Genomic DNA, 18,021 nt, shown 5'->3' with positions numbered 1-18,021 from the left:
CCCCAGAGGAGATGGCACTTGTTGACGGACTAGTAATCTATCACAGAATCTCATGGGCGATCAGTACTTTTCAGCACTACAAATCTCCTGAACCTGATGGTATCATTCCAACGATGCTTCAGAACGCACCGACTGTTCTGGTAACTGTTCTTCAGAAGATCCTTAGGGCATGTCTACGACTATCGCACATTCCAGCGCTTTGGAAGGAGGTAACAGTGACCTACATTCCCAAAGCTGGGAAACCAAGTCACTCATTGCCGAAAGACTACAGGCCGATTAGTATCTCCTCTTTCCTTTTAGACACTTTAGAAAGGTTATTAGATTTAGAAATAAGAACTTTCATTAGCCAAGACCTTATAAGCAATTCACAACATGCTTCGATTAACGGGAAATCGACAGAAACAGCGCTGCATAGTGTCGTAGGGTACATAGAGAAGAATCTGGATGAATCGAATTTCACTCTGGCTGCCTTTCTGGATATAGAGGGCGCCTTTAACAACGTGAAACTCGAATCCATCCATCCTGTTCTAGAATTATGGGTGTCCGCTCTATACTAATAAAGTGGATTGACAGCATGCTTGGAAGCAGGCTAATCAATATTGGGGAGAGCTCCATAAGGAGATCTGTCACCAGAGGCACTCCTTAGGGGGGAGCCTTACTCTGGCTACTGGTGTTAATGGGGTACTCATGGAATTCAACAGACTAGGAACTAGGGTAGTTGCTTACGCGGATGACGTAGTAATCCTGATTAGTGGGAAATTTCTGTCTGCGTTGTCCGAACTAATGCAAGGAGCACTTGCTAAATTCTCACGCTGGGCTCACATCAATGATCTTGGTGTGAATCCGGCAAAGACAGAGTTGGTGCTATTCACCAGGAAAAGGAAAACCGTCGAGTTCGTACCACCAACACTGGATGGTGTGCAGCTGAATCTCTCTACTGGGGCGCAATACCTGGGAGTGGTCCTTGACCATCGGCTTAAATGGAAAAGGAACACAGAGGAGCGCACTAAGAGAGGTCTAGTTGCACTCTACTCCTGTAAGAACTCCAAGTTGAGGTTTAAGACCTCATGGCTGTACTGTCTGCCACTTTTTGACCTATGGATGTCTTGTTTGGTGGCACGCCCTGAACAGCAAGTTCAATTTGTCCAGGTTAGCTACTGTGCAATGATCTGCAACACTTCTTATTACTGGAGCAGTAAAGAGCACACCTCAGGCAGCATTGAATGCGGTACTGAACATCCAACTCCTGGATATTCCGGTTCAGTATCAAGCATCCTGTATTGCCTTGAGGCTCAAGGAGCTAAGCCTGTGGCGTTCTTCAGCGTCTGGACATGCTAGCATTTTACAACAGTTAAGCAGTCAGACCGGACTAGGCAACGGGGGGAGTGAAACCGACTATATTTCGCCTTCACTGGACTTTGATGTAACGAAGGAAATAATCACTGATAGAAGTGAATGGGAGCATGGCCGACCACTACCCGATAGCCTTTCTATCTTTATTGATGGTTCAAACATGGATGAAGGTACTGGAGCGGGGGTGTACTGCGAAGAGTGCCAACCAATTTCATACGAAAATCAAACACGATGTGGAGCCTGCTATCAAAAAAAAAAAAAAAACTTAATTAGATGCCGAAGATGTGACTTTGGACTACATGTGAAATGTTATAAAATAAATCCATGAGCCTCAAAAATCACTTTTTCTAAATAAATTTATAAAAAGCTATAAACATACTGCTTTTATTTCTCATTTGCTTCTAAAATATTATAAAAATACTTTCAAAATGAGCACAATCAAGCAATCGGCAGGCATATCTGGGTTAAAAATAAAATATTCCGAAAGAACTAATCCTTTTTAGAATAATTTTAATGATTTATCTTGGGTAAGTATTAATATTTTCATTCGTTCTTTTTATGTCTGTAATGTTTTATTTTAGGTATTTATGGCTAATCTAGGAGACAGTTGTACAAATAAGTATTTTTGTAGCATCAAGTTATAATTAAACTTTAAGAAAGGGCATGTTTTATTATAATATATTTTAATCATATACATAGCATTTTTATTTAATTGGTAATAATTTTTTTTTTTTTAATTTTCTAGTTTAAACAATCTTTGACAGTGCTTTTGCTCGGCGATCTGTATTTTGAAAAAGAGCACGAATTAAATGGCGCAGTTCTTCGGCTTTATAATTGGCAGTCAAAATTCCAGCTCCATCACACCATTGGTCTATAATTTCTTGTAATGAAGCATTAAGGATCATTTGCAACTGTTGTAATTTCATCCAAGAAGATATTTGTAGAACTTCATGTTTCTCCTAAAAAGATAGTTATACATAAGAAAATAAAGTTATTATAATGTACAACGGACAATATGTTTTCCTGTATGAATGAATTTTATATCAGAAACTAGTTTCTATGTCGAGATATGTTCAACACTGGCAGCCAACGTTACCCATATTATATGTCTGTTCGATAACTTCGCAAGTAAAAAGTATTTGTAAGTACTTGCAACTGCCTCTCATTTCACTTTTACTATACAAGTTTGTTATTGAAAAGCATTTTGTAAAGTTTGTACAAATTTGTTATCGAACAGACCTTATGATTGTAACTTATTTAGACGACACTTCCATCATCAGACTGACTTTCCGAATGCCGGCTAGTCCAGATTTACATTAGGAGAGTTTACTTGCGGCAATTGTTCTAGTTCCTTTTAAAACTTGCCTTTTGCGTTTATAAAAGGCAATTCTGTTCCGACAAGTTTTGTTTTCAAAACAATGAAAATAATGTCAAATACGAAAAATATAAAAGGAATTGCCTGAAAATTGCCGATACGAGCAATTTTTTCCATTTCCATACCCTTTCCGTGTCTCTCCTACAAACAGGGACATGCCGCAAGTAAACTTGCCTAATGTAAATTGGGACTTAGGAAGTTGTGGATGTTCAGGAGGTCGCATAATTATTAGGATGTACTGTTAAAAGACGGGGTTTAAGCAGGACACTCACTATCAAATTGATGGTCAATCCGATGAACTCCTTCTGTACGTGTGTGCTTGATAATTGTAAAGCAAAGGAATATTAAGTTTGTGTCCGAGTTGCTATGTTTGGGAGTGGTCCTTGATAATAAGTTGAGTTTTGATGGTCACATCATTATAATTAGGAAGCGTTTGGTCCATGCATTAGTATTACCAACGTTTCTATACTGTATAGAAGTCTATTCCGGCTCCAGTTCGAGTAATATGAATCTCATTCGGTTGACAGTAAACCGAATTATTCGTTTTGTTTTTAGGTTGAAGACCCGTGTTCATTTTACTTCATATGTGATTGAATTTTTCGGGTGTTCTTTCACATCCTTTGTAGACTCTCGACTGTTGCTTAGTTTTTTCAAAACCATTAAGCACCAATGCCCATATTTTCTTCTTAGAGAATTTGTCTTTTGCTCTTCTATCAGGCGAAATCAACTTTAAATACCCACCCAGCAAAATGTTCGATGCCAAAGATGACATTCAATCATGGGTGCAAGTGATCTAGCATGTCATCTTTTTAGCATCTTCATCGATGAATTTTATATGAGCGTGGACCCCAAAAGATGACGTTCTTTTCTGGATCCTAAGCATGTCATTTTAACCAATGCGTTGACATGTCATTTCCACCAATGCTTTGGCATGTCATTTCCACCAATGATTTGACATGTCATTTTCACCAATGCTTTGACACGTCATTTTCACCCATGCTTTGACATGTCATTTTAACCAATGCTTTGGCATGTCATTTTCACCAACCCCTTGGCATGAAATTTTCATGTCTTGTTTGGAAAATGGAAATGCTGTATTGAAATATGGTTTTCATGAAAAACCAAACTCTTTATTAATTCAAACGAATTCATGAAATAGCTACAATTAATTTATCAGTTTAGTTTTTCAAAAGTTTACATCCAAAATTGCAATGTAATCACCACCGCTGCAACGCAAAAGATTACTTCCTCCGTTCTCCGCAACTGATATTCTTTCATCTTACAAAAGGTTTTTTCAATTATCTTCCCATCACCAGTTCAGATTTCAACATAGACTCCAAATGCACTCCTTTAAGTATTTTTATTTCGTAAATTACTTTTATTTTATAATTTTGTTATTTTATAACAACATTTTGGTAATTTATACTCTTTTGTTTAGTGACGGAAATATGTAGGGATCTACAACCCGGCTTGCTTTAGGGATCTCTAAGAACAAAATGTAACGAACGGGGAGGAGAGATTTTTTATGGAAAATACCATTTATGCTTAATTAATTTATTTTTAATTGTTTCTTTCCAAAAGTAGTTTCTTCTTTATTTTCAGATTGTTGTTCCTTTTCGTTTCGGACTTTTTTTTTCAAATTCCAAGAAGCGAGATTTGATTGATTTCATTCTATGTCAGATTTAGAACAGACAAGAGAACTTTTAAAATATCAATGTGTGCAGTCCGATTCTATTATTAGCTCGATGGTTGGGACTTCATATAATACCAATTTTTTAGAAGTTTTAGTTGTTTGATATGCAGGAAATGTAAGACAACATCACGACGACAGTTCTAACAACTTTGGTCTGTTCCAGAAACAGCAAGAATCTACTTATTTTTACTACGATAACAATTTTTCCTTTATGCTATCGGAAAAAATAGTAAAAATTAGTAGATTTTTGCAGTACTGGAACATACCAAAATGAAAATAAACAGGTGTGTAAATAAAAACACAAACATCATCTCTATTGGATCGATGGAATCGGTACAAATGCTGATGAAAAGATCGGATCTTTCACGACTTCCTTTGCATTGGTTCAAATCCTAATGAAAAGATCGGATCTTTCACGACTTCCTTTGAACCAATGCAAAAGATGACATGAAATCACGTCATCGCAAAGAACCCCTTCCGTCAAATTTTGCTGGGCATCTCTTAAACGACTCATTTCTAGTTCGTTTTGCGCGTTTGTATAACGTTTTACCTTATGAATTAAAAAATTTCAATATTACCCCGACCACATTTTATAAAAAACTTGATATCACCTTGAATGATGAGTTGTTATTTTTTTCCAATATTTTCTCAGTGCACTTTTTACATGAATATAATTTAATAATTCGTTATATTCTGTCAATTATTTCTATATACTCAATAATGTATATTTAATTATAATATGTGCATGTTTGACATGTCACTTTGTTAGAGTAGTTCCATCAAATTGTTATGCATATTGTATTCTCATTAATTGGCATGAAGGCTTTGGATACATGTTAGATTATGAAAAAATGAATATGAATGAAATATGCCCAATGACCTATATATAGTGAACACAACATTTTTGCTACCTTGATATGTCACGTTTATCAAAGTACGGTTAATTTTTTTGATATCTTAGTACACATCTACACCTAGTGGTGTAGATGTGTACTGAGTTTAGAGTTCCAGTTCTTCGAAGGTGCCAACCAATTTCATACGAAAATCAAACACGATGTGGAGCCTGCTATCAAAAAAAAAAAAAAAAAAACTTAATTAGATGCCGAAGATGTGACTTTGGACTACATGTGAAATGTTATAAAATAAATCCATGAGCCTCAAAAATCACTTTTTCTAAATAAATTTATAAAAAGATATAAACATACTGCTTTTATTTCTCATTTGCTTCTAAAATATTATAAAAATACTTTCAAAATGACCACAATCAAGCAATCGGCAGGCATATCTGGGTTAAAAATAAAATATTCCGAAAGAACTAATCCTTTTTAGAATAATTTTAATGATTTATCTTGGGTAAGTATTAATATTTTCATTCGTTCTTTTTATGTCTGTAATGTTTTATTTTAGGTATTTATGGCTAATCTAGGAGACAGTTGTACAAATAAGTATTTTTGTAGCATCAAGTTATAATTAAACTTTAAGAAAGGGCATGTTTTATTATAATATATTTTAATCATATACATAGCATTTTATTTAATTGGTAATATTTTTTTTTTTTAATTTTCTAGTTTAAACAATCCTTGACAGTGCTTTTGCTCGGCGATCTGTGTTTTGAAAAAGAGCACGAATTAAATGGCGCAATTCTTCGGCTTTATAATTGGCAGTCAAAATTCCAGCTCCATCACACCATTGGTCTATAATTTCTTGTAATGAAGCATTAAGGATCATTTGCAACTGTTGTAATTTCATCCAAGAAGATATTTGTAGAACTTCATGTTTCTCCTAAAAAGATAGTTATACATAAGAAAATAAAGTTATTATAATGTACAACGGACAATATGTTTTCCTGTATGAATGAATTTTATATCAGAAACTAGTTTCTATGTCGAGATATGTTCAACACTGGCAGCCAACGTTACCCATATTATATGTCTGTTCGATAACTTCGCAAGTAAAAAGTATTTGTAAGTACTTGCAACTGCCTCTCATTTCACTTTTACTATACAAGTTTGTTATTGAACAGCATTTTGTAAAGTTTGTACAAATTTGTTATCGAACAGACCTTATGATTGTAACTTATTTAGACGACACTTCCATCATCAGACTGACTTTCCGAATGCCGGCTAGTCCAGATTTACATTAGGAGAGTTTACTTGCGGCAATTGTTCTAGTTCCTTTTAAAACTTGCCTTTTGCGTTTATAAAAGGCAATTCTGTTCCGACAAGTTTTGTTTTCAAAACAATGAAAATAATGTCAAATACGAAAAATATAAAAGGAATTGCCTGAAAATTGCCGATACCCTTTCCGTGTCTCTCCTACAAACAGGGACATGCCGCAAGTAAACTTGCCTAATGTAAATTGGGACTTAGGAAGTTGTGGATGTTCAGGAGGTCGCATAATTATTAGGATGTACTGTTAAAAGACGGGGTTTAAGCAGGACACTCACTATCAAATTGATGGTCAATCCGATGAACTCCTTCTGTACGTGTGTGCTTGATAATTGTAAAGCAAAGGGTTTAATCAGCTTTCAGTCTGCAATCGAAATCTTCAAATTTTCCTCAAAAATGCGAATGAATTTAATTGTTTTTTAATTCTTCGCAATACATATTTTTTTATTTCCCAAAATAGCCCTTTGACAATTCTGAAAATAAACCCTATTCATCGGATTGATTTGGTTCATTTTGAAAATGAAAAAGAAAATTCACACACACATTCCACATTTTTTAATAAATTTACACATACAATCACAACTAATGAATACAAAATTTGATAAAAGACATAAAACTATATACAGTTAGGCAAGAAAAGTATTGCAAAACCAAAATTGTAGAAAATTTCATATTAATTGTTCGTTTATGGCAACAAATTATGTAAAAACTATACGGTTTTTTGTGCAAATATCTTGCTATAGGTCCTTACAACAATATTCCGTCAAAATATGCAAAGATTATTTGCGACTTATAACAAATACGGTCAAAAATAAGAATTAACTACTACTTGGGGGTGACAATAAAAGTATTGCAAAGGGAAAATCAGTACTATAAAACTATAAAATTTTTGCAAATTTTTGCGGTCATTATGCATTTTTATGACTTTTGCGGCTAATAATAGAATAACAGTATTGAATGTAATAAAGTTCAGTGATAAAAAATGCCGTCCTGGAGGGTCTTCAGACAGGTAAAAAACGCATGCGACCATATCAACAATAAACCATGACGAATAGGCCACAGGCAAGTAGGCAAAGAATGAATATTTGACTCAATATGTGTTGTAGGATAATGGAACAATGCAAAACAGTCCGATTTTGGCTTTGAGAAAATCGAAATACCTCTGGAAAGTATATGGAAAAAATTTACACCAGTGTAGTATTTTGGAACGACCTACGACAGAGCACTATTTCGTCTCCCAATGGTATTGATATGGTTTAATTTTTGCTAAGTTAATAGATATTATCCTCTGCTATCATAATAAATCCAAAAAATTGCGCCAAATCCAATAAAACCCATCAAATATGGAAATTAAACCGCTACTGGAGAAGCTGGAATACCGAATATTTGCGTACTATATTCTTTAACATGGAAAATAGTATGCAAAATTGGGTTCACGGATATAGTAATGATTGGGAAGGCATTCCTACTGACATTATTAAGAAATATTTAATAGTCATTAGTCTGAAAGTCAGAAAAATCGATCCCGAATGCTCAAACAAAGTCTACTACCACCATTCCAAAGGCCACATAATTACATGTTAATCTTATTTGTGTAAATTGCCGATGTAATATAACGACACAAAACTCTTAAATGCATCGGACCAACATCCTGATATCAACCCTCATAAAATGTTTGGGTCCAATTTAAGAAAAGCTCCAAAAACATCATGCAACGAAGGATCAAGATTTACTAAAAATTGGGAACCAGTATCCTTAGAGTGGAACATACCAAGCCTTATTTTTTGGTTTAACTAAGCTCATTAATGCTCAAATGAATGTCCAAAGTGGATAGGCAACTCATTAAAGAACACATCTTTGGTAATTCTCGAAGAAACCATCGATTTGGTAATTTTTGCAATACTTTTATTGTCACCCCCAAATAGTAGTTAATTCTTATTTTTGACCGTATTTGTTATAAATCGCAAATAACCTTTGCATGTTTTGACGGAATATTCTTGTAAGGACCTATAGCAAGAAATTTGCACAAAAAACCGTATAGTTTTTACATAACTTGTTGCCATAAACGAACAAGTAATATGAAATATTCTACAATTTTGGTTTTTGCAATACATTTCTTGCCTAACTGTACATACCCAATAGAAAATCAAGTCATCGACGACATTTTCGTCGACGATTCGTTGACGAAATTACCGAAATAGTCGTGCACGACGCTATGCATGACCATATTGTTATGTCTGTACTATGACATAACTAAATAAGAAGACGCGTGGTCGATCATTGTTTAATATTGAAATCACTTTATTAATAAAACATTATAAACTAAAGGAAATAATACGTGTGACACTGTTGATGGTTATAACAAGAAGGGAAACTGATATTGAACAATGGTTATGTAAAGCCTAATGCGGGGCATACACTATACTGCCAAACTGCACTGCCAAATGAACCCTTGTGTACGTGTGTTATTGAATAGTGTGTGGCATTCCTTCAATCCATATTCCAAGAATGACGAATTTTCCTCCAAAACTCGATTTTGGGTTGAAGTTTTCCAATTTTTTTAATTTCCTCACAAATAATATTTGTTGTTTTCAAAAATTATTTGTTGGTTACTTGGAAAATAAACAAAATTCATCGGATTGAAAGGGGTTCATTTACAAAATCAAAACTATTTTGATTTCAATCCTGCCAAAACTACTCCCAAATACATTGACAAAAACTTCAAAATTTACTAATACTATTACAAATGCTGTCCTGCATGCCCATAGTGTATGCCCGGAATAAGATTACGGTTTACAATAAAACAGATATTGATAAATGAGTGTATAATGACAAACATTGATGACAGTAAAATACAAGGGGCCTAATTACGTGATTCGATATCGAGTTGTTTCGACCCGAGTACTCAAAGTTGGGATGACAACATTCGTTATTGAGTAAAATTATCGAGAAATTGAGCATAAATTTGCGAGTAATTTCTCGTAGCAAAATGGCCTATCGTAAATAAACGAAATGAAAGATTTCTTATTGTATTTTTGTTTAAAATGTAAAAAATTGTTGTTTATTGACAGTTTATAGAGGAAAAATGATATTAGTAAATAATTGTGAGCATTTTTTACACAAAATAACAAGAGAAATTGGGAAAAGTCCTTTTCAGTCGTTTTGAGAAATTGTGATAAAATTAGAATTAAAATAAATACATATGCATGCTATCATTAACCAAAAATTAGTGTTTGCAGTCGTTAAAATACAAGTTGAAAAAATATGAATTTCTGCAAAACAAAAAATTATTTAAAATTAATAGCCTTCATTTTATAGGTGAACAACTTTTAATAAAGTGCATTTTAAACAGTTCATCCCCCGTTTTTTACCAAAGGAAATACTCTCTCAGAGAGGCTAAGTCAAAACACCGACCAAATTCTCTCATTTATTTTGTGAGAGAATTATTAAGGTAGATGTATTAGCAAACTGTAACAAGAATGTCAAAACAATTTTGCAAACATTACTAATTTTCATATTTTCTTAGCACAACTTCATTCCGAAATTATTATTCAATGTATTGTTCAAAAAATTCCACAAATATTTACATTTTTCATCCATAATTTTGTTTTTTAGTTTTTGCTTTGAAATAAACACATTTTTTTGACATCTACCTTCATAACATTCCCTGAAGAACACATAGTTCGATTACCGGTTACTCTCGAAACATTCGATCAACGATTTCGATTGAGTCTTATCATGCCGTTTTTTCCTCGTGTCGAAAACTTATTCACGAGTAAATTCACAATCGAATCGAATCACATAATTAGGCCCAAGTATAACAGATAGGGATTTCGATAAAGATAATGAAGGATACAACAATCTCCCACGCTAATAAAAGGCATGGCCGCCTATATGTGGAGTGGTCTTCTGATACGGGCAGTTCTTCTAAGTGGTTTAGGCATTGGTGAATGTTGTTCTTGATTCGTTCGTGTCGTTTGAGCTAATGAGGACATATATGACTGCTTATCTTCAGTAAATGTTGGGCACAGATGACTGTTGATGTGATGAGTTTTCAGTCGAAGTGGGATTTGGATGACGATGTATTAAGATTTGTTCCATTTTTGTACGTTTGTTATTGGAATACTGAATGTTAGAAGTATTCTTGATCTGTTGTGGCATATATTTGTGTATATTTGATTGATGTGGCATTTGATTAAATATCCATTATCCAATTGAACGATATAATTGCAACTTTCTACTTTTTTCTGAACGACTCCGAACTTTGATATTTCTTTGTTTTGTATATACCATTTTATGCGTACTCCTTCTCCCACGCTAATTTGATGAAACACAGCTTTTTTATTTTCTTTAGGCTTTTTGAACCGAATTGAATTTAAAACGTTTTTGAGTTTTTGATCTTGTTCATACTTCAGGTATTCTGGATTTTTTGTTGTTAGATGCACTTGATTTTCTTTTTCACATTTCTCGCGTAGAGTAAAAGGAAATTGTACTTCCTTTATAAAAACTGGTTTTGCACTTTCCTCACATCCATTTTGGTCTAATTCGTTGAAATCAATTTTTAGATGTCTTATCCACACTCTGCCCAATAATGGTGTATATTTTTCTGGAACGTTATACATTTCCTCATTTGATTGTTTACCTTTGTACGAGACTTGCACTTTTACCACTCCAATTGGCACAAAAGTATCACCAGTGTACGACCGGAAAGAAATTGTTGATTTTTCGATTGGAATTTGTAATTTCAATTTTTTGAACTCGCTGACTGGAATTAATGTACAACCTGCTCCTGAATCGACCTCGAAGGCTTGCTTGCGCCCATTTATCAACACTTTTGTATTAAATTTTTTCACTTCTGGTGACGCTATTTCTGTTTTGTTGTAAATGTCAATAATTTTGTTTACACCATATTCGTTCGATGAGAATGATTCTATATGTGACGTTTTGTATGTTTGTTGTTGAAATGATTCGTCCGGCTTTTGCTGTAATTGCTCTCGAATGTTGTTGTCACGTAGACCTCTGATGAATTGTGCCCTGGAAAATAGATCAGTGACAGACTTCTTACACATACATACAAATTCGCACGTAGCGGCTCTTTTTTGCAATGTTGTCACAAATTCGGCAATTGATTGATTTTCGTTTTGCACTTCTGATAAAAACCTGTGTTGCTCCACAAGAATGTTCATTTTTTGACTATAATGTTGATCGAGGAGTGCAATAATTTCTTCATACTTCAGTTCCGAAACAGTTTTTGGTGCGGCCAATGTTGAAATGGCTGAATAATTTTCCGTGCCAATGTATTGTAAGAGTAGCTTTGCACAAAGTTCCTTGTTGTCGAAAACGTTTTTTATTTGCAAATGAATTTCTAGCCTTTCTTTGTACGATTGAAATGTTTCCACTTTTGGATTAAATGGTTTGAAATTTGAAATGATGTTGATGCTCGTACTGTATGTAGCTTGCTGCTGTGCCAATGCAGCAGAGGTTATGGCTTCAAGTAACTTTTTCATTTGTTCGTCGGCCATTTTGAAATTGATTATTTTCTTGATCTTTTTGTATTGTTGGAAAATGTTATTTTGCACTAGTTTACCTCGTACCAATTGTTATTTATGAGTTGACGTAAATTTACCAATTGTTGTCTTGTAATTTTTTTTGTCTTGATAATTCGACAGCTGAAATTCTGCTTGAATTTTTTTCGTAATCCATCCTCGTTGCAATAGTTGTTGGCTTGATCATCTTATTTTTGAAAATTGAATTGATTTTTCTATTTGATCCTCATCGCCAATTGTTATTAGCGTGATAATTTGAAATGTTGAAATTTAAATTGATTTTTTTCTATCCCATCCTCGTCGCCAATTGTTACGTCTGTACTATGACATAATTAAATAAGAAGACGCGTGGTCGATCATTGTTTAATATTGAAATCACTTTATTAATAAAACATTATAAACTAAAGGAAATAATACGTGTGACACTGTTGATGGTTATAACAAGAAGGGAAACTGATATTTAACAATGGTTATGTAAAGCCTAAGATTACGGTTTACAATAAAACAGGTATTGGTAAATGAGTGTATAAAGACAAACATTGATTACAGTAAAATATAAGTATAACAGATAGGGATTTCGATAAAGATAATGAAGGATACAACACATATCTTGCAAAGTGTCGTGCCAACAAACTCAAAAATGTTGAAAAAAGCGTGCTATGAAATGATTGTTCACATATTGATTCAAATATACAATATTCATTTTGGAATAATTGTAAGATAATATCTGAAATCACGTCAATACTAATCAGTGTGCTTTAACCAAAGAGCGGTAAGTGAGAAAAATTATATTAAGGAACTTTAAAAATAATTTATTCTTTTAATACATATATGTAGTGAAGTCATGGAAAACTCCGAAAATCCCAGCGGTATTAAAAGATGCGGCAGTCATATATGGTAAGATTATAGATTATTTTAGTGGTTATTGTCAGCATTCATTCATAATGTTTTCTTTTTACAGAATCCATATATAAAGGATGTCGCCACTCCATAGGTTGAGATGAGAAATTGAAGCGCGGATAAATTCCAAAATATGTGGATCGGAGAATATTCAGGAACGAATCATTATTAATGTAAGATAACATTTATAAAATGGTGTATTTTTAATGTAATAAAAATAAAAATTTGACACACGACAACAAAATGAGTCTTTAGTAGGGTCGTTAACGACAAATAGCAAGACATTGTCTGTAAAGCTGTCGTCAACGAAATAAGGGTTTTGTCTTCGAAGTCGTCGTCGACGACAGCTTCGCTTACCTTGTCGCCCAAGTTGTCGTGCATGAATACTGGACACTTGTGTGAAAAAGTCGTCAACGATCCCAAAGGGCTGTCTGCAAGGAGTCGTGAACGAATTGGAAGTGTCGTGAACGATTCATCAATGTTTTCTTAAAGACACTTTCTATTGGATATATATTATTTTATTATATATTCATGTTTTTGATTTGATAGTGAGTAGAGAATTTTCACAGCTACAATATTTTTTTAGTCCCATTCCGATAGGCCTTGCGGTTTTCAAGCAAAATCCTGAGGGCCTGAGAAAAAAATCTGAATGATTGATCTGAACTTCTATATCTCAAAAACGGTAAAACCTACGAAAATATTATGCCCGTGAATCTTGTACAAAATTTTCACTGCTACAACATTTTCTTTAGTCTCATTTCGATAGGACCAAGCAAAATCGTGAAAACCTAAAATCCCAAAATTGTGAATTTTGCCCGCGATATATTTAAAAAGCGCTCCAACGTTTTTTTTTATGTATTTGTTGTTGTTGACCAATGGTAATTATGTACTATCTGCTACTTTTGGGCTATTTGGTCGACTTTTGTGAATGAATAAAAAGTTAATTTAAATTCATTATTTTTCCCAACGTTTCGTCGGCTTGTTTCCGACTTCTTCAGGGGATATTTTATTTGAATTTCCTGTTAACAAAGTTTTGTTTCATTACAAATTTTTTCCAATGCATACAAGTTTAAGTTTTTAACTTACAATTAATCATTATTAATTCACTTATAATTATAAAAAACTGGACTTCACGAACACATATTTTGTATAATCAATAAATATATAATAAATAATCAAATGTAAAATTAAATTAAAACTAGTATCACAGAGGTGGTGCTTCAAGCTATTGCAACGGAGTATTGAAGTTTTGTGTTGTCCTTATCTTCTTTAGTGTTCATTGACATTTTTATTCTCTCTTGGATTCGCAAACTCTCCAATGTATATCGTTTGTTTTCTATTTTTTCCCTATCCAATATTCTGACATTTGCAAAGTCAGCTGAGTGGCCACTCTCATTGATGTGTTGCGCCAATGCTGTGTTGTCTTTTCCTTTCTTTATGTCTGTTTCGTGTTCGTTCAATCTAATGCCTAATCTCCGTTTCGTTGTCCCCACATAAACCTTATTGCACTGTTCTCGTTCATTTCCCTTGCAAGTTATCTCATAGACAACATCATTCTCTTGAAGTTTGTCTCTCTTTTTCGTTTTTCTTGCAAAAATAGTTTTCAACGTCTCGTTGGATTTGTATGCAATGGATGTTTTTGTTGGGTTTATCATATTTCTTATTGTTCTGTTTTCTGTTAACTTTGGGATAAATGGTATGCTGAGGTAATTTTGTTTTTCTTTGTCAAATTGTGTTATATTTCCTTTGGTACTTTTTGATATGATATTTTTTATGATTGGTGTTGGGAAATTGTTTTTTCTTAATATATCTTTTAAGATTTTTGTGTTTTCTTTGTGAAATATTTTGTCGCTTAATGTAAAGACCGTTTTTGCTAAATTTGTTGCTGTATTTATTTTCATGCTGTATGTTTGTGTCGAGTTGTAGTTTATAATTAGACCTGACGATGTGGGTTTTGCATACCAGTTTGTTATGATTTTGTCGTTTTTTCTTAGTATTTTCATGTCAAGATATGGGATAGCTCCGTTTTCTTCCTTCTCAACGGTAAACTGCAATTTGTTGTGGTATGCATTAAGCTTATCAAGAATTGTTTCCAACTGGTTTTTATTTACTATCGCAAAAATATCGTCAACATACTTTGAAATGTGTTTTATTTCAATGTCCATTTTTCTAAGTTCCTCTATTACGTCGTCAAGAAGTTTGTCAAGTACTATATTGGCAATAGTTGGCGATAAAGGGTTGCCCATTGGCATACCATATGTTTGATGGTAAAATTTGTTATCATACTGGAAGTAATTGTTATCGTTTAAGCAGAATTGAAGAATCTTCAGGAATTTATGTTTTGGAATCGTTGTGTGGTTTTGTAGTATTTCCCATTTTTCCATCGTATTTTTGATTGCCAAATATATCGGTATATTCGTAAAAAGTGATACCACGTCAAATGAAATTAGAATATCGTCCTTATCCAAAGTTATCATCTGTAATTTATTTTTCAATTCAGTGGCGTTTTTTATGTTATATGATGTTGAGACTAGATTTTGAAGAATTTTTCCCAGTAGTTTGGACATGTTATAACAGGGAACTTTCATTGATGATGCGATTGGTCTGAGTGGTATCCCAGTTTTGTGTATTTTGGGCAGACCATACAGTTCTGGCGCTTCAGCTGCTATACTCGTCAGTTTCTTTTTCTCAAATTTTGAAATAAAGTTGTTTTTGAATAAATCTGAAACCAAGTTGTTATTCAATGTCTGCAATTTGGTAGTCGGATCCGATCTGATTTGTTTATATGTTGTTTTGTCCTCGAGTAAGTTTTCCATTTTATTCTTGTATTCCTCTTTGTACATTATTACTGTTTTATTCCCTTTATCTGCAGTCGTTACCATTATTTCATCTTTGTGTTTATTTAAAAATTCTTTAGTTATGTCATGTATGCCCATTATGAACATCTCCATTTCTGTATTTGTAAGACTTCTGCGATGATTTGCTATTCTTCCTGCTATTTTTGCCCTTGTTATTTCTTTCTCATTGTCATTTTTCAATGTTTGGACCCATTGTTCCATATCAGCTATTAATGGTACTGGTTTGAAATTTTTCCTGTGAACTGGAAGTGAAAATTTTTTCCCCATAGATAAAAGCCACTTCATTTCCTTCGTAAATTCAATATGTGTACGGTTTACAAACCAATCCTCATTTAGTCTCAAGTTTAGTTTATTAAATTTGTTGTCTTTTAATTTTTGTAATTTGGATAAGTGTGTCTCCTTTGTGTTTTTTCTAATATTAATTGCCCTATTCCGTTGCTCATTCTTAAATTGTTTTACCTCTGTTTCGTTCAGTGTATTATTTAAATTTTCTATTTTCTCTATTTCTTTCTTACATTCTCTAATGTTGCTGTGTGTTTCTTTTATTTCTGCATTGAGAAGTTTTAGTTGGAAGTTGTATTCGGTTCGTTCTATTTCTCTCTTTGCTTTTTCGGTTTTAAAACGGAGATTAGGCATTAGATTGAATGAACACGAAACAGACATAAAGAAAGGAAAAGACAACACAGCATTGGCGCAACACATCAATGAGAGTGGCCACTCAGCTGACTTTGCAAATGTCAGAATATTGGATAGAGAAAAAATAGAAAACAAACGATATACATTGGAGAGTTTGCGAATCCAAGAGAGAATAAAAATGTCAATAAACACTAAAGAAGATAAGGACAACACAAAACTTCAATACTCCGTTGCAATAGCTTAAAGCACCACCTCTGTGATACTAGTTTTAATTTAATTTTACATTTGATTATTTATTATTTATTTATTGATTATACAAAATGTGTGTTCGTGAAGTCCAGTTTTTTATAATTATAAGTGAATTAATAATGATTAATCGTAAGTTAAAAACTTAAACTTGTATGCATTGGAAAAAATTTGTAATGAAACAAAACTTTGTTAACAGGAAATTCAAATAAAATATCCCCTGAAGAAGTCGGAAACAAGCCGACGAAACGTTGGGAAAAATAATGAATTTAAATTAACTTTTTATTCATTCACAAAAGTAGACCAAATAGCCCAAAAGTAGCAGATTTTTTTATGTTTTTGGATTTTTCTCACCTATGAACATTACTTTTTCAAAATCCGCAAAAACTTCTCAGGTGTAAGCGGTTTTCACTTATAGTTAGTTAAAGAAAGCATGACGAAAAACGGACCAGGATCATGTTCTGGGTACAGTAATGATTCAGTGTTTATGTAGTTATTGTTGTGTTCAATAGGAGAATTATTCTTAATTTCTGATGAGTTTGCATTTTGGGTTTTAACCTGAATACCCTTATTGTTTTTTTTTTTATTTTACATTTACATTTTTAAACATTTGTTTTGTTGTTTTATTTAGGAATTTATCTTAAACATCTTAAAAAGTGCGTAATTTTTCTATTTTGAAAAACGCCATTCAGTAATGCCCTCTAATGCTGGTACACTAATTACAAAACCAGTCTTAAAGTCGCAACATGAAGAAGTTTTTAAGATGTTTAAGATAAAATCCTAAATAAAACAACGTAACAAATGTTTAGAAATGTATTTTGTATTGTTTTGGTAAAATAACAAATGTTTCACACGGGTATAAAGGAAAATTTGTATTGAAAAATTGAAAAAATCAGAAAAATAGTAATCGTCCGAATCCCATTACCACATAGGACTTAAAATTTTTGTAATTGAACGTAGTTTAATACAAACAAAATTAAAGAAAATCGAAGGGGTAGAACATCTTTAAAAATTGATTTTAAATATTAAATCGCAAAAATAGCTACCAAGCCCACTGTGAAATTTTTGCTTTTTGTATTAAATAGCCGATAAAACAACAAAACATACAAAAAAAGATTTTTTCAAATTGGACCAATATTAAAGAAGTTATGAGTATTTCTTTACATGTAGTTTTTACAGAATTTGACTTTTTCAAGGCGCGATATCTCTGGAACCGTTAGTCAAAAAAATCTGAGAATATACTAAA

General features: G+C 33.1%; 1 protein-coding gene and 1 long non-coding RNA gene across 5 annotated transcripts in view; both read right to left on the bottom strand.

Moving 5' to 3' along the window:
- Positions 1–1,991: 1,991 nt before the first annotated feature.
- Positions 1,992–3,462, bottom strand: LOC141387469 (uncharacterized). The gene is made up of 2 exons (XR_012408572.1): positions 3,001–3,462; positions 1,992–2,312 (listed from the first exon to the last, which is right to left on the bottom strand). It is a non-coding gene; the product is annotated as an uncharacterized lncRNA (long non-coding RNA).
- Positions 3,463–5,891: 2,429 nt separating this feature from the next.
- LOC141387395 (centromere/kinetochore protein zw10-like) overlaps positions 5,892–18,021 on the bottom strand; it is a 76,146-nt gene continuing 64,016 nt past the window's right edge. For all 4 annotated transcript variants that reach the window (XM_073957023.1, XM_073957030.1, XM_073957042.1 and 1 more), the window contains one exon: positions 5,892–6,203. In XM_073957023.1, the coding sequence (XP_073813124.1) occupies positions 5,991–6,203 (213 nt within the window). In that variant the 3' untranslated portion in view covers positions 5,892–5,990. The remainder of the gene's footprint in view (positions 6,204–18,021) is intronic.

The sequence above is a fragment of the Musca autumnalis genome, unplaced genomic scaffold (genome assembly GCF_047663935.1).
Source record: "Musca autumnalis isolate F117 unplaced genomic scaffold, ASM4766393v1 scaffold_1, whole genome shotgun sequence".
In the NCBI taxonomy this organism is placed as follows: Eukaryota; Metazoa; Arthropoda; class Insecta; order Diptera; family Muscidae; genus Musca; species Musca autumnalis.
Note: the sequence above shows the minus strand (reverse complement) of the source record. Positions and strands in the feature narration are given on the sequence as shown.